We start from the raw sequence: 26,818 nt of genomic DNA on the forward strand, positions 1-26,818 counted from the left end.
CATACGTTAGAAATTCAAATTTAAAAATCAAATTTTCCAATAGTTACGAGTTAAAAAGTGAGATGACTTAAAAATCCCTTTTAAAAAATTTGAAAAGGATTATCTGTAATTTGTCCCCCTTTAATGTTTTACAAATAGATATTGATCAAATCGTGTGCTTTCAATTTTTGAAAGCTGTAACTTCAGAGAAAAAAAGCTTTTTTCCTAAATCCAAGTTCTTGAGAGGGGTGGTTTGCCTCGGGTGACACCCATCAAGTAGATGACACCCAAAGTTAATTTCAGAGTTTATAAAAAATATAAATACTTTAATTCAGAAAATTTTTGCAAATATATTTTAAATTATATTTCATCAATAAAATTTCAACGAAAACGTTCAACGTGGACGCCTTTTTCTTCCGTCAGGAGAAGGAGAAGATAAAGCTGCTTCATAGTAGTTGCAAAAAAGGCTTCCAGGAGTGTTTCCAAAAGTTATATGAACACTGGCAGAAGTACATTGTCCCTCAAGGTGACTCTTTGAAGGCGAATTGCTTCGGTAATGTGAACTATTCTGGGTAAAGTTTTATACAGCTTGTCCCCGAAATTTTGGATTGTAATGCGTACAATCTATATAGGATGAAGTTATGCTTCTCTTTTTTGACTATTTTTATGAGTGGTGTTAGTTTTAAACAACTCGGAAGTGCAACTAGAGTTTAATTTCAGAAATATAGGGAGGGAGAGGGGGGGGGGGCACGCAAGTGTTCTAAAAAAAACATCGGTTCAACGGGAATCTAACAAAATGATACAAAAACCGGTTTCGCCATCTCATATTTGTTTCCATGGTTTCCAATTCAGCAATATACACTCTATAACAAAAAAATCGACTCATCAAGAAGCAATCATCCGATTGCTTTGAAATTTTGTATAAATGATTGTTTTGACCAGATGTGCAAGTGATTAAAATTTGGGGCCCAATGAATAAATAGTTTGATCTCCAGCGCATCAAAACTGCGCATCCAGGAGAAGTATATAAAGAGCAGTTCTTCAACAGTTGTTAAAACTTTCGGTTTGATTGCGATTCAGATTACCTTTCAACAACTTAAAAATGCCTCGCCGCATGATTTGTGCTCATTACGAGCAACTGTCAGAGTTTAAATGAGGTCATATCATTTGATTGAAAGAAGCCAGTTGGTCAAATCGGAGAATCGCTCGTCATTTGAGTCGAAGTGATGCGGCGATTCGAAGATGCTGGCAAAGATGGGTGGAAAATGACAGAATTCAGCGTCAGGATTGTAGCGGTTAACCTAGGGTAGCAATAGAGAGCGATGACAGAGTGATTGTCAGATCAGCTGTCACAGCGCTTTCTTCATTTCTATGAACCATCAGACGTTCAACCCAAACACCAGTGTCCATCATGACCATTTACAGACGGTTAACACAATGAAATCTACGCTCGCGCCAACCGTTACGCCACCTGCCACTGACGCCTACACACTGCCGAGCCAGATTACAGTGGTGCATGGCTCGATCAGGTTGGAATGGTGCCTACTGGGGATGTATAGTCTTTAGCGACGAAGCCCGCTTCCAACTGTGTCATGACGATCATCGAAAACGTGTTTGGAGACACCCAGGGCAGAGGAGGAATCCTGGCTTCACTTTTGCATGCCACGCCGGCTTTCAACAAGGCATTATGGTCTGGGGTGCCATTTCCTTTGATAACTGGCCCCCTTTGGTCGTAATTAGAGGTACACTTGCTGCACAGTGGTACGTCGACGACATCCTAAGCCTTGTTTTGTTGCCGTTCCTCTTGCAGTACCCTCGGCTGGTTTTCAGTAGGACAATGCCAGATAACATACGGTATGTGTTGCTATGAACTGTCTGCAAGCTTGTCAAACTCTTTCGTGGCCTGCTAGATTGTCAGATCTCTCTCACATCGAGCATGTCTGGGATATGATGGGATGGCGATTGCATCTGGCAAGGAATGTTGATAACCTCGTCTGACAATTGGAGCGAATTTAGCCAGAAATACCGGACAACCTCCGGGAGCTTTATCGGTGTTTCCCACGTCGTGCTTCAACTTGTATCTAGGCTAGAGGCGGGTCAATACCTTATTGTACTTGTTACTGTAACTCTGACATAATTCAATTGTTCTAAGAATTTAATCATTTACTATTCTCTGTATTACCTTCCTATCCACCAATTTTCGTCTCAATCGGATCACTCCTTCTTGGTGCGTCGATTTCTTTGTTATAGAGTGTATCACCAAATGATGGTCAGTCTGAGACGCTATATTAGTTTTGAATTGAAATAAGTAATTACTAGCCACAAAAAAAATGAGTAAATAGGCTTTTTAGAACACCCGACCGAAAACAAAAAGGGAAGTGCACAACTGGAACGCACGCACACCCCTCATGCGAAATTTTAACCTTCTACAGGTTACCATTTTTGAGTTATGAGCAATACACACGTACATCCAGCCGCAAGAAACAACGCAATAATTAACTCATTTGGTACCTGAATGAAGTATTAAAAACTCTTTCAGGGGTGACTAAAATAGAAATTCATACTGAAGTTTAAGTAAACAATTTTATATGAAACAATAACTCCCTTTTCTTTGCATTAAAAAGTAAAACAGCAAAGGTCTTTTTTTTCTTCGAAAACATCGGCCAATTCCATCGGTTTTCCGATGTTTTTAAAGCCGATGGGCCGATGTTTCCCGCAAGTTAGCATCGGCTGCCGATGCCGATGGCTAAATTGTTGAACCATCGGCACCGATGCATCGGTCGAGTCCTAGATATGACATGACACCCAGAAGTCCCCCAACCTACCATTTTTATGGTTCATCTGTTTTAAATATCGGGGAGTTCCCCTGACAAGTGGGACTTCAGGGATAACTAAAAATTGGAGAACAGGGGGATCAGCATGAAAAGGGATTTTTATTGAGTATGATTTTAGAAAAAGTTGTGAGAACTGCACAGTTTCATGCCCTAGAGTAAACCCTAAATAAAGAAAAAAAGTTTAGTGCATAATTACATCAGCATAATATCAATGCTTACCTATTTGCTCCTTCACTAATAAAGGGATCACATTTTTCTGTGGTGCGGTTCCACATAGTAACATAATGGCCACTTCTCAGCAGATTTTTCACCAGGCCTTGCCCCATTTTACCAAGCCTAAAATAATAACAAGCTATTAGAGCATCTTTAAGCACATATACATTGACCTAAATCGATTATCAAAGCATGAAAATAGTTCATAATCATTACAAGTAGATGCAATTTTAGGCAAATGCAACTTGAAAAAACTAATGTAAATAAAAGGGATAATTATAACTAATAGGATACAGAAAACAATTAGCAAACCTTAATGAAAATATACATTTCAAGTGAAAGTTTGTATAATAAACTTCAGAGTGTCTGGGGAATAAGGAGGCACTCCAATTGCAGACCTGTCAATCTTATGAAAAGTAAAAAACTGGAGATTGTGCTTAAGTTTCAAGGGAGAAAAAAGGGGAAGATTTTAAGTGCTGTAATTGATCAAAAAAACATGTTTTGTTAAGTACTTCTAAAATCTTAACTAACAGAGATATTAAGCAAAATCCAAATTAGAATTCTTTTGCAATTTCGGTAATGTAAACTTAACTGCACAACAAAAATTATTAGCACCAATGGAAAGTGAATTTTTCTATATCTGATATAATTTTTGTTAGAACTTCTAAGTTATATTGAACTAAAACCAGTTTACCGATTGAAACTGCAAATTTACCAAAATGATAAAATAATAAAAGAGCATGCACCTAGATCTAATAAGAAACATTAGGAATAAATAAATAAATAAAAAAGAAGAAATTGTCAGCAATATTGCTGTACTGTTCAAAAAATAGATTAACAGGTAGACCTCAGAGCAGGGACAGGGGTCCGCAAGTAATTTTAGTTAAGGTCTGGATACTTTTGAAAATAATGTCGAGATCCAGAAAAAACTCATATTCTACACTAACCATTAAACACTTGAATCACTCTGTTATTACTTACAAATGCAAAAAAAAAAAAAGATACAATTGGAGATTAAAGATACTGTTCCAACATAAAAATATTTAAAAATAATTTAGTTGTGTAATTTTGAGCACTCCGGATTTGGGTCACAATCCACCAGCTCAAGACCGCTGCCTTAGAAGGTATAAGAGTGGATTCGATTTTTGCACAAACAGCTCAAAAGGGGGTGATGCAATTGAACGTTCTTTCCTGTTCACTGCAAGCACTATATCTCAAGAAGTAAAGCTATGTTTTAGATGAAATTTGGAATAAATGTGAACCTACATGAAAACAAGCACTCATGCAATTTTGGTGATAATTGCCACAACAAGGGTTGTTGAATTTTGCTATTTTTCTGGCACCTAAAAAAGGCTTAATTAATGCAATAATACAAAACATAAATCACATTAAAAATCTTGTGCTCAAGAAAGGCTGTCATGTGATATATTTAAATATGCTACTGGACTTCATTTTAGCTGGCACCTACATTTTGACACCTAGAAACTTACCTTAGGCATCATCAAGACGGCTAAATTAAAATTCTTATTTCTAACACTGGTTTCTGTATAACTTTGACCAAACACAGCAGCAATAAGTAACATGAAAAATATTTTACAGGTTTAAATCCAAGTGATGCACCTATATTACTTAAGTACTTATTCACATTTCATAAAATCTTATCATAAAATTATTTTTTTCACCGAATGAACCTAAACCCTATTTTGATATTAATATTAAATCTTAATTTACGGGGCCCGTGGAAACATAATCCCCGCCCCGGTAGCAGAAACTGCGAGACGCGAGACATGCGTCGCAGATTTTTCAGCGACCTGCAGACAATTTTATAAAATAACAAAAAGAAAGAAAAATAAATAAAAGACAAAAAAATAATTACAACTTTGCAAAGATCATTTAGAGATCGTTTTTTGGCCGGAAAGGTGATGGATGCTTTCAGCATTTCAGCTAGAAACATAGTCGCCAAATTTGGTCATTCACAACATCGAAGTAGATAAGATGCTTAAGTGCAGTGTTGCCAGATTGGGGGAAATTTCCCCATTTCGAGCAAATCTAGTGCTTTCTGGGGAAATGGGTTTTGAGGGGAATTCTTCGGGGAAAATTTTTTTTCTTGGGGAAAACTTGGGGAGAAAGAAAAACCTCTGGATTTTTTTTTTTTCATATTTAATTTTGTGTCTTGACATCTGGTAGTTACATTGTTTGTATCAAACAGCGTTGGTTTAGCTTTGCTCGACTTTATGAAATTCGCATTTCGCATTATGTGGAATATTATGCTGTAGAATTTGCATTAATAGTTCTGCATGATTAACTAGTTGATACGTAAAACAGGCAAAAATAAGTGTGATGAAGAATGTTCTTGGATAAATATATACAAAAATCATAGTTTAAATGTACATACAGAAGCAAAGTAGTAAATGCGAGTAGAAAAAAAATATTTGGTTGTTTCTTATCTCTCGGTCAGGTGCTTGTATTTATGACTAGTGGCACCAGCACGGCTTTGTCCGTAGTAGAAAATTAAAAGGTATTTTGGTTCCACTGTATATTTACAAATAATGCATGATGAATTTCTCGCCAATTGGCTTGCCCATGTTACTGTTCCACATTATGATAACTTAGTAATTTAGTCGTTCATCTTATGATAATTTTGCTCGGGAAAATGTTCTAAAAATTGGAATAGAAAAAGAACAAAATTGAATTTTTGAAAAAGTGCTTAAAGGTGCACACCCCCATGCAGGGGCGGCATTTCACCATTTCATTTGGGGGGTCGAGTTTCTTAAATATGTATAACCAAAAACCAAAACCAAACACACATTAGCTAACAAGAAGTTGTCATAAAATCGGTTTAGTATAAATAAAATTAGTGTTTAGAAACAATTAAAATTTTGATTCATTGACTAAAAAGTTATCATACAAAACATCTCGCTACTTAAGTTTTTATACCTTTTGGAAAAGTTATTATGCATGATTTTGAGAATTCGGAAGAGCTGGGAATCGTGTTACTAATCTATCAGTGCTCAATGTCATGCTGTTTTGTCAGTTCAGCTAAATGGAAAAGGTTTTTTTTCCCCTTTGTGCTTCGAAAATATTTCTCTAATCTCCTGAGACATAAAAAAAATCTTTCTCTTCTAGCTGAGCTGATTGTAATAGTTTAAAAATAATTGAAGTAACACAAAGTTATGTATGAAAACACTTTTTATATCTTGCTCTTCAAAATCACCTAGGCTACTTCAAAAACTGCGAGGGGCTTAAACTTTTCATCATTGAATAATCTAGTCATGTTGGCGCTCTCAGCTTCAGTGAGATATCATCTGCCTCCAGCTCTGTTATTCACTAATCCAGACTGATGAGTCCATTACAAAGACGAAACTGCAGTATCTGGATGTGAAAACCATTCTGTCGGTATATTGCTTGTAATTTTTCTTGGCTCAAGCTAAAAACTTTATTCACTGTTGAAACATTTTATTTTTTGTTTTCAAAATCCAATCCAAATAACTATAATCTCAGCCAACCATACAGAAAAATAATTATCATCAAATCTTGTGTTAATTTCATTCGAAACTGAAACTATTACTTCATACAAAATATTCAAAAATCAATGTTTGACTTCACATCATCATGTGAGTTTTTGTCACTTTTTTTTTTTTTTTTTGCGCCTTTTTAAAATTAACTAGGAGGAAGAATTTTTTTTTAAATTTCACGATTAATTGAAATATACATCTATAAAAAATCTATTATCTTTTTTTATTCAATAATCACATGCATTTTTAAGAAGTTTCTATGAATGCATTATAATGTATTGAGCAGCTGAAACGTGTTTCTAGCAGAAGAAAGCGATGAACACTCATTAAATAAATATACACTTAGAAAATGAGCGTAAAAGTTAATGTAAAATATCAAGGAATTTTCTCGTGAAAACCATGCTGTCGCTGTCACATCACTTTTCACGAGCCTCTCATATTGGACATACCATCGTTACACTGGGCACACAAGTGTAAAATATTTAGCCTATATGAGGCAATGTCTTCTTTAGTTAAAATTAACCATGGTTCTCTATCAGTTTTCTATGTTTTGAAAAAGCCGAAAATACTTCATGAATTTCTAAGTCATCATCCAAATAACGAAAAACACTTTTTCTAGTCTGAGAATGTGTCGAGTTTCATCAAATAGTTGTTGAGAACAAGCGAGATTTCCTTTAATGAACATTGGTTTCCGACTTACATAAATTGAATTCACTCATTTTCTATCATTCTGCTCAAAAAATTTGGGGGTGTGACCGCCCCCTCTTGACCCCCCTATTTGCCGCCCCTGCCCCCATGCTACAAACTCTTTGCCAAATTTCATGAAAATCGGTCAAACGGTCTAGGTGCTATGCGTGTCACAGAGATCCTGACAGAGAGAGAGATCCAGACAGAGAGACTTTCAGCTTTATCATTAGTAAAGATAAAAAAAGATAAAGATAAAAAAAAAGCGAAAATGGGAAGAAAAAAAAAGTTGGGGAATTTTATAAGAAAATTTGGCTATTTGGGAAAAAAAAAAAATTTCAAGAGACAAAAATATCAGAGGAAGTCGACTCATTTTATGAAAATATTAGTGGAAAAATAATTTTTGAATTTGGGGAATTTTTAGAGAAAACATCGCTTTTTGGGGAAACGTTGGAAGGAAATTGGGGAAATCTGGATTTGAACATCTGGCAACACTGTTTAAGTGCAAGTTTTCAAAAACAAAGCAGAATTGGATGTTTTACTGCAAACTGATGAAAATAACTTAAAATGTGCAGCAAATCGTTTTCTTTTATTTTTAATTTTTTAAAGTAATTTTCTTGAGGAATGAAAAGTTTTATATTTAAAATTTCACCTTATCTTCATTGCTTTGGACACAAAAGTGCTAAAAGCTTTTCAACTAAAATGTAACCACATGAAGATTTTTACATTTAAATTATTTTTTTGCGACAAATTCAAAAATTTATATCTTAATTTTCGGCATAGTCGCCATGTTTGGTCATTCCCAAGATGTTGGCATGCGGCACTTTAAGTGCCTACATTTTCATAAACGGAATTGGATGTTTATTGCAATGCAAACTAATGAAAATTATGTAAAATGTGTCATTATTTTTGGATAATTCTTAATTATTGTCTTATAAAGTGCAAAATTTTATCTTACCTTCATTGCTTTAGCGGCTAAAGTGCTAAAAACTGACTATTTTATCTAAATCGTAGTTTTCTAAGGATTTTGAATTTATTTCTACTTTAATGTAACAAATACAAAAATCTAATTAGAATCACGCCTTTTTCGGGCAGACGCCATGTTTGGTCATTCACAAGATGGAAATAGACGAGACTATTACTTCCCTAAGTTTCCAAAAACAGAATTTAATGTTTACCTCAATACAAACTAATGAAGATTACATAAAATGTTCAATAAATCATGTTCCTTTTTAAATGATTTTCATAAAAAATGTTGATTATTACTTGCACAGAGTTGCATCTGCTTTGGAAGCTTTGCTAAACTAAAACATTCATCTAAAATGCAGTTTCCAGCAGCTTCTAATTTATTAACTTATTTATTTATTCATTTAAAAAAAATTAAAAAACCTATTTTAACTTAAATTTTCCATACTTAAATAAATATGTATTGAATAATTGCTTTTCATAGTGTGCAGAGTTCTATTTATTTTTATGAAAGTAATGAAAAAACTGCCCCCTCCCCTCCCTTTTTTTAAACTTTAAAACTCGGCGACAGTGGTGGCTAAGTTTTTCAGGTCTAACTGCCACTGGCCAGTTGGAAAATTTCTAAGTCTTGACCTTTACTTATGTATTTTATGAAAACTCAAAATAAAACTGATAATAATGCTGCAGATTTTTTTCAACTGCCCAAAATAGTGTCGCACACTGGATAGAAAGTTTCTGCCACTGGGATTCAACTTTAAAACGAGGTTCTACTGTACTCCTTTGTCTAACATATGGCCGGAATATGAAATATCTATTTGGCTTACCTCTTAAAACTGCATTAAATAAGTTTAAAAATGTATACACAAATAATTAAAGGCTTCAATTGCCAAAGATATTTTGAATGAATACATAATGTTCTGTAAATATTATCTCTTTATAGTAAACAAAAGTAAAGTTTTCAAAGAAATTCTGGAAGTAAGTCTGTGGCGGGCCTACATCCAGGAGACCAGGAGATCCCATAGCACTTACAGCCTTGAAATTTTGTATAAAATTACTTTGAGTCCCTGTGGATTTGTTTTTTAAAATTCGAATTAGTTTTTTTTGTAATTAATTTTTTAAGCTCAAATTTTGTGTAAATTGTCCAATATTGCCTATTAAAGGGGTGAAAAATTACTTGTACATGTTAATATTATATACGGTTGGAAAGAGTAGGATTTTCCACGTTCTATGCAATTTGTTTCAATGGTCTAACTTCAATAGGGCGAGAGTTATTTGCACTTTTAGCTCCAACTTTTTTAGGCTTAGCTAAAATTTAGGCACTACTTTCTTCATTAAATATATCAGTAAAAAGCAAAGGAATTGTCCCACAGTTTTCTTTTGACACCACTGGAAAGAACGGCTTTTTTTTACTCCAGATCTAACTCGACTTATGGTCGAAAAAACTAAGCTTCTATCCCCAAAGGAAAAATTTACAAGCTGTTAAAAATCAAGTTCGAATAATCTCAACTCTATTAATTGATCCCAATTGATGATTTATTTGGCTTTGCCATAGTTACTTTTTTTGATTCGCTTGTTTCTTCTTTTCTATACAAACTTTAAGGGTTTCGATTTTAACCGAAAATCTTAGGCTCAACTCAATTCAAGCCCAAAGCTAAAGAGCAAAATACATTACTGGGGACCACGAATATGAAAGCGACATTTCAAATGTACAAAACTGCAGTTTTGTAATGCTCAGGAGCCCTTTAGCTCTTATGGATCTGCAAGTTGGAATAAGTTTTTTTGAAACCCGGGGAAGATCTGCTTTTTGTTCCAAAGGGAGCTCATAATGTGTTTTTAATCTGCTTCTTTCTAATTGACGATTTATATCTTTGCGAATCAAATTAGATTGAAAAGCAATCTTCGGGGGTTGATGAGCGTTAGCGAGCAGGGGGCAGAGCCCCCTAGTTGCATTAAAAAAAAAGAAAAAAAAACACATACCCTAAAAAGCCAACCTTTATATCACTTGGTCTAGACTGTTTATTTTTCAATATTTCACAAATGTTCTCAATATCTAGGCTAGGTGATTCTGAACGCTTTTTACGTGAGGTTCCCGCAACTGAGGGAGATGGCTGTGATTGAGAACTGCAGGACGCTTCACCATTGTGGTATGACTCAGTAGGACAGGTTAAGTAAAGAGCTTGCAAGGGATCGTCTTCTTCTTCCACCTTCTCTTGTTTATATGTGTCAACAGTCTCCACATCTATCTCCACTTCGGAGTAGGACCGTTTTTGGGGACGCTTCTTGTGTGGTTCGGTCTTCAATTTTTCAGAACTGGCACTGCTAGTAGATGAATATGACTTGTCTACCTTCTCAGCGACGCTACTGACTCGAGCTACTTTTTTCTTAGAAACAATTTTTTCACTACTTTGTTTTTCTTTGACTTTTTCTTCGGGTTTTTCTTTCTTAACATGTTTCTTACCTTCATTTACAATGATGTCTACAGCAGCCTGAAACTAGAAAATTGAAAATACTTTAATAAAGAGCACAGAGTGTTCTTAAATCACAAGTTTTTTTTAAAATTGCAAAAGCACTTGATATGAGGCAGTGAGAAGCAAAGGGATGTATGAGGGCATTTTCAAGATTTGAGTAAAACGCATTTGAAGATAACATCTTAGGAAGGCTTTCATTGAATTTTTTTTATAAATCATGCTGTACAGCAGCTCCTACCAGGGCTACTAATTCTATCTCTTGCTGCAACACAGAGGAGATGTTAATCTACTCTTTGTACTAGTTATCTCCAAGTTTTTAATCTTGCCACTTACATCCCTTTGTTTCTCACTGCCTCATATGTACATCACGCACCTTCACGTATGGAGATAAAAATTGAATTATAGAAACGATAACAAATTAAAAACTGTATAAAACAGTAAAATTATCAACACTAAAAACATGTACAACCATTAAAAGAAGAAAAATTATACAAATACACAAAATACAAAAGAATTCAGTAACTATATGTTGGTATCATCATTTCCCTGGCAAGCCAATATCTGTCATAGATTTTCTTCGCTCAACGAAGATCATTTGAGCAGATGTTTTCTGTTCATCCGTATATTTTCATTACATAAATTGCAGTCGGGATTATATATGTTAATGCGATACAAGTGTTTAGCAAGGCAATTGTGTTTAGTTTCCTAATGAAACGCTACAACTGCAAGAGTCTTAAATCAGAAGTAAATTCCAACTATTACTTTAAGATGAAGAAAATAAATGTGAGAAGAATGACTTTTTTTAATCATTGTGTATATTATATTAAAAAGATTTTCTGTTCTTGTAATTTTTCAATAAAAAACATCTACATTTTTTTATTTATGCGTTTAAAGTCATCTACAATTAGTTTTCATGCTTGGAACACAGTATTATTTGACAAATATTTGTTTGTTTTCATTAGGAAAGTAAGATTTCATAATTTTAGCACAATACTGTAAAGATAGAGGAAACAGACGTGCCAACTTTTGAAACTTGCCATCAACAGAATTTTGACCTAATCACTACTTTATCATCCGATTGAATATTCACATAAGTTTAATTTAGTACAAAAATAAAAATTATGCTTAAAAAAGAGTGCAAAAAGGTTGATAAGGCTAAAGTAGCTATTAATTAAATTAACTGGTGATTTCGTATCAGATCATTCAAATTCCAAAATTAAGAATTTGATGAACTTGTAACATTTTCTGACTTTGCATGTAATTTTACAGCCATAACTCCCGTACTTCAATATTCCATCCCCATTCTAAACATCTAATTTTTGACCAATTTTATTATTTATTTTCTAAAAAACATTATGAACTTAAGTTAAACACTGTATAGATATAAGATATATTGGAGTGGGCATAGCTAAATGAGGATCGTGTAAGTCCTCATATTACAGGACAATACAAAAAAGAAGAAAAAATAATGGTATAAACATAAAATTAACAATGTCCACACAGTAGGTGAACCTCTCCTTTGTCTTGGGGCAAGAGATGGTACTAGTAGCCCTGGTAGTTGTTGCTATACAGCATGATTAAGAGATTTTTTTTAATGAAACCCTACCTAGGATTAAACATGTTTTACTCAAAACCTGAAAATGTCCACTTACATCCCTTTGCTTCTCACTGTCTCATATAAAAGGAAAATCGAGTTTAACAGAGGTGGGGCAGATAGAATTGGATTTCAAAATGCAAAAATATCGGAACTTTTGGGAAAAAAAAACGAATAAATTAATTGCAAAATTGACATATTCATTAAAAATTTTATGAGATGCATGCAATTTTCAGCAAGGTACAAGCTTGATAGTGTCAAGTTTTTAAAATTTAGATTTTTGTTAAGTGAGTTTTCAATTGTAATTGAAATTCATTTAAACGAAAGTCTTAAATATGTCAACTGCTTTCAAAGCAATAAATTGGCTGCCAGTTTTTCAAGAAAAAAAAAAAAAGAAAAAAAAAAGCTTTTCAAATTAATCAGTCCTTGGGGATGGGGTGGGGGGGGTTGGATTTTTTAAGCAGAGTCAAGCCCGCTTATTAAAATATCAGTTAAAAGAATGTCTTGTTTAATGTAATACATTTTCAATGTACCAAACTGCTGATGTCTATTATTTTAATCCTGTTTAATAGAACATCCTGCTTCTGAAAATAATTTTCCAAAGGAAAATTGGCTATTCAGGGTGGCGACAGGAACTGCGAAACAAAGTTCCCTGACTTTTCCCTGATTAAGTTCACTGAATATCCCTGATTTACGTTACCAATGATAATGGTTTCCGTCCTTTACATTACCTGAAAACCATTGCATATTAAATAAAATGCAGTGCTTAAAACATTTTAAACTGTTAACTAAGTTCTTTGATCAAGAACTTAGGTTTTAATGAAGGAATACAGCATTTTAACTATTAAAAAGTAGTAAAAATATTTACTTATGTACACAACTCACTTTCAAATGATTTCATTATTGGTCGAAAAAAATTTTTTTTTAACCTTTTGTTGCAAAAAACAATTCTTAATTTCAAAATATATCGTACATAAATTGGTTTTAAAATAAAAGAACTTTCAAGACCGAAAAAAAAAAAAAACACCCTTTAAAAACCTGAGGAGACAGCCTCAGATTTTACAAAGGGTGGTTTTAACAACAACACACAATAGAAAAAAAAAGTTGATTTTCATTTAACATTCAATTTTAGCAATTAAATCAAAAACGCTAAATAATAGCTTTTAAGCTTTTAGCAGTATCAATTTAGAAAAACAAAGACTTTTTCTTGAAATCGCGATTACAGTATGCTAATAACTTCAAGACAATGAGTAAAAGCAAAGGAGTCAAGTCATTAACGGTGACGTTTTCTTTGCCTATAGGGTTGTTTATTTTACGTAGCATGGAGCGCATGGCAGAAAAATTCAAGTTACTTAAAATAAACAACTTGACAGACACAGAAGTTAGGGATGTTCATCCTGTGTTTAATAACTTAAGATTCAATACTTCGAACTTGAGCAAAAAAGGTGCACAAATATGCATCAGTGTATCATCAGTGCACATCACTAATTTTACTTTTTTTAACAAACTAGGAGGCTCTGTTCCCTGCTCGCTAATGCTCACCAACCCCGGAAAATTGCTTTGCAAATCTTATTTGATTCGCTAAGATTTAAATGGTCAATTAGAAAGAAACAGATTAAAAAGGCACTATAAGCTCCCTTTAGATCAAAAAGCACCCCTTCCCTGGGTTTTAAAATAACTTGTACCAACTTCAAAACTGTAAGGGCTAAGGGGCTCCTGACAATTGCAAAACTGCAGTTTTGTACGTTTGAAAAGTCGCTTTCATATTCGTGGTCTTGAGTAATGTATTTTGCTCTTTAGCTCGGGGCTTGAATTTAGTTAAACCTAAGATTTTCCATTAAAATCGAAACCCTTAAGGTTTGTGAATAAGAAAGAAGAAATATGCGAAACGAAAAGACGTAACCAGGCAACGGCAAATAAAACATCAATACAGTTGATTCCCGCTACAGCGTGATCCGACTTACGAGAAATGGCTATAACGCGATTTTTTCAACAGTAAAGAATTTTTGAGCTAGTGTGAATTCCTCGCCCGCAACATGAAAATTTTCGGAAGGGAACCGCGGTGTGTAAGTTTTTTTCGTGAATGGACCTTCATCCCTTTAGCATCACTGAGAGCAGAAGTACCCACACCGCGTACTAGTCTTTTATCACTTATACAAATAATTATTTCTCATTTTCCATTAATTTTTTTCATGCTAAATGCGAAAGTTAACGAAATATAACGACACCTAAGAGCGCTGTTTCATCTAAAGTTGAAGATAGAAAAAATACAGAACGTTTCTGACAATTAAAGGAAAGGTGAAGCTTCTCGAAACGCTGAAGCTGAACCAAAAAATGCTTCGAAGGGTAGCACAACAATTAGGTATGACGGTATAAGTAATTCTTCCATACGCAGGGTTGCCACGGAAGTTCAAGAATGAAATTCCCTGACATTTCCAGGTGGTTTTGAGAAAATTCCAGGTTATCGATCTCCACCTTCATTTTGCAACATTAATATATATACATCTCAAATTTTGATAAAACTTACCTCATTTTCAAACTTTACAAACAATGGTTACCAAATTTAATTTACTCAAGCTGAAATAATCCAAAATATGTACTAAGGGTGGCTCAATTTTTTTTTCTCTCAGCTCGAGTCCAAGACACCCCTTATTTTTTGACTTACTAATAATATTGTGCTGTAAAAGTTTTAGCTTCTTACTCAAATTTTAAGAGGGTGCTCAATGACCCCTTAATTTAACATTAGCTCTAGCATAGAAAAAATCACAAATTTAGAAACATTTAATTTTCCCAGCTGTTTTTTTATGTAAGTAATTATTTTATTGCAATGAATATGCATATAACTCGTGTAGATTATAGTATGTAACATTGTTTTTTCAGTTCAATGTATTTTTTTAACCCCCTCTTCATACTAATGAAGTTTGAGGGAGGGGGTCAAACACCCTCTTTCAGTTGGAATAGGAAGTTAAAATTATTCCAGTATTTTACTATCCACAAGTCTGAAAACATTGAGTGGTGTCCTGTTTTCTAGGAGAAACCTTTTTTTTAAAGTGTATTTATGAACTACCCTAATGTACTAACACATGTGAAGCAAATCACTGTAATAAACAATTAATGTAAATGTAGCATATCTAATTTTCAATAGCGAGGAGCCAATGCCTTACATCAAGTGAAAGAATTGCAAAATTAACAATTGTGACATCTGTATCACAAAAATAAAGTTAATTGCTAAAATAATCTGAACTAGAAACTTACGAAACCTAAACTTTTTCAATTATTGCCTTCTACTCCTCCAATCCATTGAACTCAAAGCACTTTTAGACTTTGGCCTGTAAAAAAATCATGCATCTGTTAGCTTCACATATTTCCCCTGTTTGTTGCTCATAAAACAGAGGTGCTCCCCCCCCCCCCCCAATATTTCTGAACGCCTTAGCGCTTTTTTTATTTTTAACCCTCTTTTTTATTTATTTTTTTTTACCTATTTATTTATTTTTAATTATTGTTTTGAAAGAAAAGTGTGCTCGCTCCCCAATAAAATACACACACACAGATGAAAATAATAAAGTAAAATAATATGAGTAAATAATTTGAATAAAAATAAAGTAAAATAAATAATTAAAAAATCCCCCCCCCCCAAATTTTTGATGGCATAACTTGCACCATAATCACTCCTGTGGGCACCCTGTCATAAAGTTAAATTTTGAGCATTGATCAGAAACTTCTCTGATGTGCAGATTTTTTTTTTAATCGGATTACTTTTATTTTGAAAGAAAGAAGCGCATTGGAAGTCTTTAAAGATCACTACCAAAATACTAAAAGATTAGCGATACTTCTGTAAAAAAGAAACTTTCTAAGTTTAAAATTGTCTAATGAACTAAATTTACAGCACAAAATTGTTTAGAATAATATGATTTCATTAATTAATTTAAAGAAATAATATAAAATATGAAAAGATTATTGCAGCTCATTAAAAACTTCAGTCCCTGTGAATCATAACTTCAGAACTGCTGACGTAAACAAGCAGCGTTTAAACAGAGCCCGCTCAAACGAGGAAGAAAAGAAGTATCTTCTGCGCATGTCCGCCGCCGACTGCTATGGTGCACACGCTCCAATGGCAGAGTTGATAAAAAGAACTGCAGGGGGAAGAAGAAAGAAGGGAGCGACCAAACGACGAATGGGGAGGGAATGGCGGCAAAAACAACAAGGCTGAGTTTTTTTTTTTTTGATGTCATAGACCGCCGGCCGCGCTAAGAACGATCACGATCGGAAATATGCAATTTTTCATTTTCCCTGACATTTCCCTGATTTTCGGCCATTTTCATTTTCCCTGACAATTTCAGGTTTTCCCGGTGCGTGGCAACCCTGCATACGTACAATTAAATGTCAAGAAAAGGAAATCCATAAAAGTTCAACAAGTAATAGTACCCAAGCAAAATGCAAAAATTATGAAAATGGAAGCTGCTCTTTATTGTAAATTAAAGAAACCAGGAAGAGAGGTAATGCCATAGATGGAAACTTTATAAAAGAACCAATGAAGCAACTGTATTTAAAAATATATTAGTATAACGGTTTGATCATGTAGTATAAATCATCATCAATTTCACTTTTTTAAGTTACAAATATCATTACTGATAAACTGTACAGTACAAAAATAGGGCATTTGTTTTCCTTACTACATGCTGTACATATGGTACTGGTTTATTTTATGTCTTTCTTTCCCATTGATCGTTGTTTTTGTGCATCATAGTAGTATTTTATGTTGAATAAAACGGTTTAAAAAAAAACACAAATAAAAATTCAGTTCTTTAAGTAAGAAACAGTAATGTATCGTTAGGAAAAGGTTTTTAACTGTTTAAGGTGGTGTCTAAAATGATTGGTTATGTTTATAAAAGTTTTCACAAGTACCCTTTTCCACAATGCAAAATTTCGACTTACGCGAGGGGGTCTTGGAATGCATCCCTCGCGTAAGTCGGGACGATTATTCTAACTTGATTTTTAAAGGCTTGTAACTTTTTTTCCTTTGGAGATAGAAGTTCAATTTCAGTTATATCTGGAGCAAAAAATTTCGCTTTTTTCAATGGTGTCAAAAAGAAAAATGTGGGACAATTCCTTCGCTTTTTACTGATAGATTTAATGAAGAAAATAGGGCCTAAATTTTAGCTAAGCGTAAAAAGCATTGAAACACATAGCATAGAACGTAGAAAATTCTACCTTTTCCAAAGATATACAATATTAATATGTGCAAGTAATTTTGCACCCTTTTAATAGGCAATTTAAACTTAAAAAATTTATTAAAAAAAACCTAATTCAAATTTTAAATAACAAAACATGAGGTGCACATCCCTGGGGCTCGAAGTACAGTGCAGAACCTTTTATCCGGGAACCAAAAAACCGGGAAACCAGAAAACCGGCAACCTTTTGCTGATTTTCCCGCCATTTTTTAAAAATACGCATTTTCAGCAATTTTCGAAAAACTAAGGTTTTTTTTAATTTTTTTTAAAAATACCTAAAAGAAAATGAGCGGTTTCTTAATAAATACCATATTACTCATCTATAACTCGGGAAAATGTTTACAAAAATGAACTTCAAAGGGTTGTCTTTAACGCGTGGGGAAAATTACCGGTATATTTTGTTGAACTAAAAAGTACAAATGTAAGTCTGAAATTTTTGTGTTTTATTCCAACTGAAAACTAAAGAAATGAATATTGTTACATTATAATGCAGTATTTTATTGAATGACCTTTAATTAAAACTGTTTAGAGCGGAAGTGACGTCGCTAAAGCGTGTGAAACGCCGCGATTCTCGAATTTTCCGGATAGTTGATGGTGGAATCTAGAAATCGTTAAACGCAAGACTGTAATAAGGCTGCAGGAGCACGTAAATTAAATTTCAATTGGTGTTAACTTAATGCAAAAGCAGTAGTTATCAATAATCGCTAACGCTAAACCTTTAAAAAAAAGTGAAAAAAAAAAAAAGAAAAAAAAACGCGTTCATGAAAAAAAACTCTCTTTTGCACTATAGTAGAAGAATCGCACATTTACGTTCAAAAACTTGTTTATTGCCCTTCCCTTCATTCTCTTTCATTTTAAAACATCGAAAATTGGTGTTTTTCTTTCCTTTTAAAATGAGTGTGAGGGTCTCAGGTCTTATTAAATAACTTAAGGTTTTTGGTGTTTAAATTGTTCTCTCACTAGTAGTTTTTAATGTTTCGATATTGATAAGCATTTCTGAACTGTTTTCTTCTTATTTTAATACGTATTACTATTTATTATAGTAATTTAAGTATTATAAACAATCGGCCAAAAGCTCTTTTTAGCGATCCAGAAAACCGGGAAATTCAGATACCCGGGATAGCTATGGTCCCGAACTTCCCGGATAATTGGTTCTCTACTGTAATTTTATACAAAATTTCAAGGCTGTAGGTGCTATGGGTCTCCTGGATGCAGGCCCGCCAGACTTCCTTCCAGAATTTCTTTGAAACCTTACTTTTATTTAAAGAGATAATAGGCAAAAAATGCACAGGAAAAAGTATTTAATTTTGCAAAGCAATAAAAAAAAAAAATCATTTGATCAATTTTCCCTGAATTTTTATTATTTTTTCGAAATTCCAATATTTCCCTGACCAATGAAGTTCCCTGACTTTTCCCTGAATTGTCGTCACCCTGCTATTCCATTAAGCGCGCCCGACTGTATACAAATAGAACGGAGGAAACTTCACAAGAAGCCACGGCAAAAAAGTGTTTTAAATGTAGCTTTTCAAAACAAATCACGAAATTTAAGGACAGATAATGTGTGCATTTTCATCTTCCCAAGGACTGGAAAAGAAAATTTTTTATTTGTACCAACCATGTATACTGAATAATAATGTGATCATTAAGGTGACAAAAACTACCAAGATGCATATAATATATTCTATGTAGCTTACTTGAGCCGACTTTTTTTTCATGCTGACCGGCAACATTTTTTCTGAATGAGGCATGATGTTATCATCTGTGATCCAAGCATGGTTTTCTGAACCAAAAAAGAAAATATAATGTTTGTTCTTTGTCTGTTTTGGAAGATTTTTAGCATTTGTAGGAGGATCCACAACTTTTCCTGGCCAAAATGGATAGCCTTTCATCTTCGCCCAGACAAGGTCTCCAGAACAAAAACCGTTTGCCACCATGATTCTAAAACAAACTCAATATTAGTAAAACAAAATGATATTGCTTAAAAAGGATTATCAAACAACACATTTAAAAGTATTTAATTTCTACTATTTTTGACAAAATTTTTAAAGAATGGTTTTTCAATGTTTTGATCATAACATTTAACACGATTGAAGCTTAAAAATATAATGAGAAACTTTAGGCACAGTTGTCCACAGATAAGAAAAGTTCCAGGAGAGAATGTGGAAATTTATTTCAGAAGGGGCACAAGCCAAATAAAATGGGAACAAAAAATGTTTGAAAACATTAAAATACTTAGAAACTATGGGTAGTTTTGAATTTAATTTAATCTGAAAGTTGGCTATCAACATTGATTTAGCATATCCAACACATTTAATGTGAATATCATATTAGATTGCTAAGTTGCTTCCCACAATAATTCTTTAAATATGAGATCAAATACACTTTTTAGGCAAAATTTTATTGTTTTGTATATGGTTGGTTGTACAAAGTGTATTACGAAAGTAATGCGATGGTTTTTCCAGGCCACTATTATTGGTCGAAGTAGAATCGAACTACTTGGTTTAGGTGGGGGGGGGGGGGGGGGGGGCTAAGGTTTTCCGGAAAACCAGTCTCAGGGTTAATGGGGCAGCGGAAGTGACTGGACGTAAGTTAATGTTAACCTCTGCACATCGACCGTGTCACGGGAAAAATGATAGGCAATTAAGTTTTGTTGATTAACTAACAAAATCTCTTGAGGAGGGGGAAAAAAATTATTCATGAGGCTTACGGGGACTCTTCTCTATCCTATTCACAAGTTTTGAGGTGGTTAAAGACCTCTAAAGAGAACCGGGAAGTTTCAAGATGAACAATGCTCTGGGTGGCCGTCAACCAGCAAAACCAACAAAAACGTGGTTCGTGTTCCTCAACGTGGTTCGTGTTCCTCAACTGTTGGACTTTGACCCTCGATTGACTAACAAGATGGTTGCAAATGAACTGAACATGTCGTCTACTGCTGTGTTTTGCATTACTCAAGATTTAGCGATGAGAAAAGTGTGAATAGACCCTGTATATATACATATAGTGGAATATATACAGAAAAGTATTTTAGTTGAGGAACTGATGTGATATACCCCTTTTTCACCCTTGGCGACTTTTTAGATTGGATATGAGAATCCTGTTGGCGCCAAGAAAGCGTCGCCAATCGAAAATTTATTTATTTTGATTCGATGTATGACGACATATGTCATACATCGTTCTTAGCGATGCTTTTTTAGTGCCAACAGGAAAAAAAATCAGATAAGAAAACATGATCAAACCCATCTCCAAAGCACTTCAGAACACAATATATATAAAAACAAAAATTTCGTTTTTAACATAAAAGCACAACAAAAAACATCACGAATATATGCTTCAAAAATGTACAGGGCCGGGGTTTTTTTGTAAACATATTAAAATACAATGAAATAAATTATTGTATTAATTACAAGTCGAAATTAATGCATTAATTTTTTTTTCATCATTTCTCCGGGATACGAGCCCTCGGTCTCATAGTACTTTCGTAATGAAACCTCGGCTCGCCGGCCCTGCCTCGGTCTCATTACGAAAGTACTATGAGACCTCTGGCTTGCCAGGACCTCGCTTCGCTCGGTCCGTTATCCCTCCGACTGTTAATATACATTACAGTCGGAGTATGATCACAGTTATGTATACTACAAGAACCCCTCAAGGATTTGTAAAAACAAAGAATTTTGGAAGTGAGAGGTTTTTTCTGAATTCTAAAATAAAGAACTTACCTTTTTATATGGTTATAAATATTCACACTCAGTCTAAAACAATACATCATACGACAATGGCACGTTACAGATACACACCATGTTGGAGTTAACTTTTAATTAACCTTCAAGTTTGAAGAAACTGGCATTTTCTAATGTTTTTACTTCAAAACACAACTACTGAATTTAAACTAACACAAAATAAGCATTCCTGTAAGGTATATTGCACGAAACAACACCACGTCGTAAAATCCCCCTAAGAGCGGAACATATGTGCACCTACCTCCACGGACACACGTGCGAAAAGAATTAGTTCACATCTGTACTTCCCAGGTATATTCCGCAGGGTTACTAGGGCTACCGGAAAAAGTTTTATCGCCAATGTTGGCGATTTTCGAAATGAGCTAAAAATTCTATCCTCGCCAAGGGGGGGGGGGGGTATATCACATCTGTACCTTAGTTGAATATAAATTTTTGAAATAAATACCCAGGAAAATACCCATTTTGGGTATTTACCCGGGTATATAACCTGGGTATTTACCCTAAAAATAAATAACCGGGTATTTTACATCACTAATTACAAAGAATGATTTTAAAAATATCCTTTTATAAGGAGAAATTTGAAGTAAGGTGCAAGTCCAAAAGTTATTATGTCCGTGGAGTACCTAGCATGGGTGACACCTGTGGTGGTAATTGTATTACATCTTAATGAAAACTTGGGTTACTCTACACAAAATAAAACAATATTTTTCGGCCTGGATTCAAACTTAAACCCTTCTTGTTAGAAGTAAGGCACTCTATCCAACCAAGCCCATGCGTCTTCATTTTCAGATGCTATTTATTGAAGTAATGTGTAAGAAAAACAAAATAAAAAACTTATGTTTAAAGAATTTTTTTCTCTCTGTATGTCTATTTTTTGTCATTAAGCTTTAAAATGAGGGGTAAATCAAGGAATTTGATTAAGGAACAAGAACGATCTCGATTAGCAACAGAAAAACATGCTAGAGAAATAATATAATAAGATATAAAATGCATCTCAACTAAATACACTTTCTTGAAAAAAACTTTTTAAAACGGATATTCAAGAGGTATTTAAACATTAGTACATTAAAAACGAATTAAATTCTGCTTCACTTTGAATAGTCCAGGGTCGTGTCCAAGGCGAGGGTTTTAGGGTTAAATCCCTCCCATTGGGGGAAAAATAATAAGTCAAATGAAGAAAATGTGTATTTGGTTTTTATTAGATACTAATGTGAAAATTTTGTGTGCCGCGACTTTGAAAAAAGGAAAAAGAAATAAAACTTTTTCTCTGAAGTTTTCCGTAGTTTACGACTGTTAGAGCTTCACCAAGCACAATAATATTTTAGAAAAACTAGCGGAAGAACCGCTGAATGATTTGTCTGTATGAATTTTTCTGTTTGGTAATGTAATTTACATCTGCAATAAGCTCTTTCTTCTCCAATACATTAAGCATTATTTCAGAATATGAAGTCTGATACACACATGCTACATTTAAAATGACTTGTAGACAGCTTTTTAAATATTTTACCGCAAATTCTGCATTGTAAGTAGATTTGATTGGGAAAAAATAAACAAGGTTTTTAAAGAAACAAAAAGGTTTGAAAAAAAAACTTCAAAATGAAGGGATACTGCCACCACTTGTGCAGCCAGAATTATCCTTTAGGGTGTGTGTGTGTGTGTGTGTAGGGAGGGCAGCAGTCTTTAAAGTGTATAAGTGTCATACTGGGATCAGCAATTTCATGTAAAACTAAAGTTTGTGAGGGAATCGACTTTCGCCCTCCCCCAGATCAGGATGTAGAAGCTTCAAAACCCCTCTCTTTATGAAAATCAGGGCAAAGGGCCTGCCCAAGTCCATTTTTAGTATGAATATAAATTCTTCACATAATGTCTGATGGCATAAATATTTACTTTTAACGAATATCTCTTTAAAAAAACAAACTCTGAAAAAAAAATGAAAATTAAAAAAAAAAGTCTCATGATTAACATTTTCCTTTTTTTTAAATTTTGAATTTATATTTTGTCACATCAAACTACACAGACAAGCACAAGAAATACGAAACAAATTTTGATAGAATTTAGAAACATGAAGCATTTAGCAGCGAGACATAGCTATAAACAAAAATCGGACCATGTATCATCATTTGTGGACAACTTCAAAACAGAAACAGATGTAAAGCCATTTTTTCAAACACATGAAAACTGAAGATTTGTAACACAATATTGCAACAGAAAGTAATCTGAATCGAGTACATTAATGCACATCATTATATAATTAAAGAATAAAAGTATCGCAATATAGTATACGATTAAAAAACAATTATAACTCACTTTTCAAAAATATTTGACAAAACAACAGTACAAAAATCCTCTTCCGAGAGTAGGGTTGCCAGTTCTGAAATTCTAAAAACAGCGAGACACTAAGCGTACGTTCGGCGAGCTCGACCGGTAGTGCCCGGTTAATTAATCACGTGACAGCTAATGATCACGTGCTCCAATCCACCAATCAACAGCTTAAAATGGTAACCAGTGAGGCAACCAATAGATGATAGAGCGCTGCGGTTTGTGACTAGTTACTTACCGGTAGACCGGTGAGGCTCGTCGAATGCAAACCTACACTTTTTAAACCTAACCGAGTGATGGTTTCTGTGGTTGCGTTCGATGAGCACGACCGAGAGTGACCGGTTAATTAATCACGTGACAACTAATGATCACGTGCTCCAATCAACCAATCAACTGCTTAGAATGGTAACCAGTGAGGTAACCGGTTGATCATAGAACGCTGCGGTAAGTAACCGGTTACTTACTGGTTAACCGGTGAGGTTCGTCGAACGCACCCCATGAAAATATACTAGAACGGCCGCAGTCACGTGTTTATTGACTTGGTCGGCGCTAGAGTCCCTGGACTCTAGTCTGCGCACAGTCGAGAAACGACTTGAATGAAATGTAGACCCGTCATTTCAAAACTTTCTATTGGGACAATGGCTTGCGTTCAATACATTTTACAGGGAAAAAACAACAAAATATGAACAAAATTGCCTAATTCCATTATGTTTCTAAAATTTAAAGGAAGGGGGGCATTAAAGTGAAAGGGGGGGAAGCAGGGTTGGCAAAAACCCGGGTTTTTTTAAAAAAGCCCATGGACCCAGGGTTTTTTGGGTTTTTAAATAGGGCTTTTAAAGCTGGGGTTTTTTAAAGCTGGGTTTTTTAAAAAGAAATGTGGGTTTTTTGTCTTTTTTAGGGAAAATGTGGGGTACTTGCAGCATATTGTAGCTTACGTATATGGACAAAGCACAAAATTATCTTGGGGTAAAAAAAAGCTGGAAAATTCAGCGTTTTCTGAAGAAAAGTATGAAAGACATCAAAACCCAAGAATGGTGAAGTTTCAGGTTTTTTAGTTTCCATGATTACCAACTGTTAAGTTACTTCTCGAGTGATAAAATCTATTGTTCGATTTTAATTACTACAATTTTTTTTTTTTTTTTTTTTTTTTTGCGTTTTACTTTATTGTATTTCATTTTGTTATGCAAAACTACTGTAAAACCTCAAGTAGTTTAAATCCCTTTTTACTGAATTCCAGCTTAATCAAGACATTTCTTTAAATTTTATGTTACCTGTTTTTCTATTTCTGTGTACAGAGTAAGAAATATTAAAATTTTTCGTAAGATAATGAAAATACTGTACATCCTGTTCTGTTTTCTGTCCGACCGTCTGTAAAAACCTGTTAATTTCTAAAGAATATACCTTGTATATTCGAGATTTGTGACGTGTTGGTTTGCAGAAAATATTTCACATGAAAGACTTTTAGCTAGAGTAGTTTCCTCTGTACAATCTACAAATATTGAGAAAATCAGACGTGACAGGACTTAGTCAAGATAATTTGAGTTATTTATTGACCAGTTAAAGAAAAAAGTTAAATATATTTATTTAAAATCTTTGAAGTATTTTTTTAATGCTGTTAAGAAATACTACTAAAGTTCAATACTCATTTTTTATGTCATTGTCTGTGGTGAAAAACAAATAAAAAGAAAGTTTAAATTGTGAAAATATTTAAATCAATTAATTTTTTGGAAAACTTCTTAGAAAATTTTTAAAAACCCAAAAGTGGGCTAAATAATGGGTTTTTTTAAATGGTTTTTTTCAAAAGAACCCATTGGGTCCAACCCAATTGGGTCCAATCCGGCCAACCCTGGGGGGAAGACTCAGGGAGGAAAAATGAAACAACTTTCTGTCGCCGCTTCTAAATTGAAGGTCATCCTTATTAGGAAGTGGATTTTTATTTCTTTTCCTCCTGCCTAATCGAGTTGCGATTTCGTCTGCCAACTGACGCTGATGGTGCCCAGCACCCCCACAAATATTTAAGGGGTGCTAGCACGAAACCCCGGGAGTCGGAACCCCAGCTTGTTCATATGTTTTAACACAACTCACTTTGTGCAAATTACCTTTTTTTCAATCTGTTATCATTACTGTTCACAATCAGTCAATAATTTCGCATTAAATTTTCTATTCTAAAGCAAGAAAAGCTAGATTATATCCTCGTTAAAGTTAATAAAATTCCACGCATAAAATTGACACAGAGCAGACTGCGAATAGTATTAATCATCAAACACAAAACAAATAAGAGACAACGCTTCTGTCTCAATACTCATACATTAAAACATAATTATTGAAATAAAAAAAGAGTCTTTAAATTACCACGTTTTCAAAACGGGCCAAAAAGTATAAAATAATGTCTCGAATATTTGTGCAGAATTAAAGCAGATTCAGAATATAGCTTACAAATTGTCCAGAAAACTTGAGATTGGGAGCTTTCAAAGTTATCAAAATAGTCTATAGAATCAAGCAGAAGAAGGTTAATTGATTCCATCTAATCTGCAATTTTTTGAATCTAAAAAACTAAAGTTTAATAATAATTATAATGAGATTAAGGGAATTTAAATTCTTGTTACGTTTTGGATAAACGTTGTTGTTCTTGACGACAAGTGCTTCTGAAAAAAGTTTACAGACCAATGTGGTAGTCTTTTTTTCCTTCTTCTTCTTCTCTGCAAAAAAAAAAAAAAAATCTTATACTTGTGGACCGTTAGTAACACGAGCATTTCTTTTTCAGACTGGTGAGATTTTTTCCCATTTCATCTTTGCAAATTTAAAAAAAAAAAAAAACTCGGCGTCTGTCAAACATTTTGCGAACGGTTGAGGGCTCCTTCCCTTTTTTTAACGGTATTAATAAAAAATGAATTATATTATAAGATATAACTAAACACAAAGTTTTCCTTAATGTCAAATTCCTGTTACAAAAAAATACTTGAATGTCTTTACTAATAATAAAACTGAAAGTCTGTACGGAGGATGTCTGGATCTCTGTGACGCGCATAGCGCATAGACCGTTCGGCCGATTTTCATGAAATTTGGCACAAAGTTAGTTTGTAGCATGGGGGTGTGCATCTCGAAGTGATTTTTCGATTCGATGAAACTTCAATGTGGTTCTTTTTCTATTCCAATTTTAAGAACAAAACTGTCATAAGATGGACGAGTAAATTACGAAATTATCATAACGTGGAACCGTAACATGGGTACAAGTCAATTAGCGAGAAAATTCACCATACATTATTTGTATATATACAGGC

The 26,818-nt window shown here is 33.9% G+C and overlaps 1 protein-coding gene across 2 annotated transcripts in view; it reads right to left on the minus strand.

Annotated features, from left to right (window-relative positions):
- Positions 1-23,585, minus strand: part of LOC129224422 (cytokine-like nuclear factor N-PAC) — a 35,812-nt gene extending 12,227 nt beyond the window's left edge. The window contains exons 1-4 of one of the 2 annotated variants that reach the window (XM_054858869.1): positions 23,526-23,585; positions 19,179-19,422; positions 10,169-10,683; positions 3,033-3,149 (exon numbers count right to left, since the gene is read on the minus strand). In XM_054858869.1, coding sequence (XP_054714844.1) covers positions 3,033-3,149; positions 10,169-10,683; positions 19,179-19,418 — 872 coding nt within the window. In that variant the 5' untranslated portion in view covers positions 19,419-19,422; positions 23,526-23,585. Of the gene's footprint in view, positions 1-3,032; positions 3,150-10,168; positions 10,684-19,178; positions 19,423-23,325; positions 23,345-23,525 lie in introns of those variants that run through there. The other variant, XM_054858870.1, reaches the window with a different exon arrangement.
- Between the last annotated feature and the right edge of the window lie 3,233 nt (positions 23,586-26,818).

The sequence above is a fragment of the Uloborus diversus genome, chromosome 6, assembly GCF_026930045.1.
Source record: "Uloborus diversus isolate 005 chromosome 6, Udiv.v.3.1, whole genome shotgun sequence".
Classification (NCBI taxonomy): Eukaryota; Metazoa; Arthropoda; class Arachnida; order Araneae; family Uloboridae; genus Uloborus; species Uloborus diversus.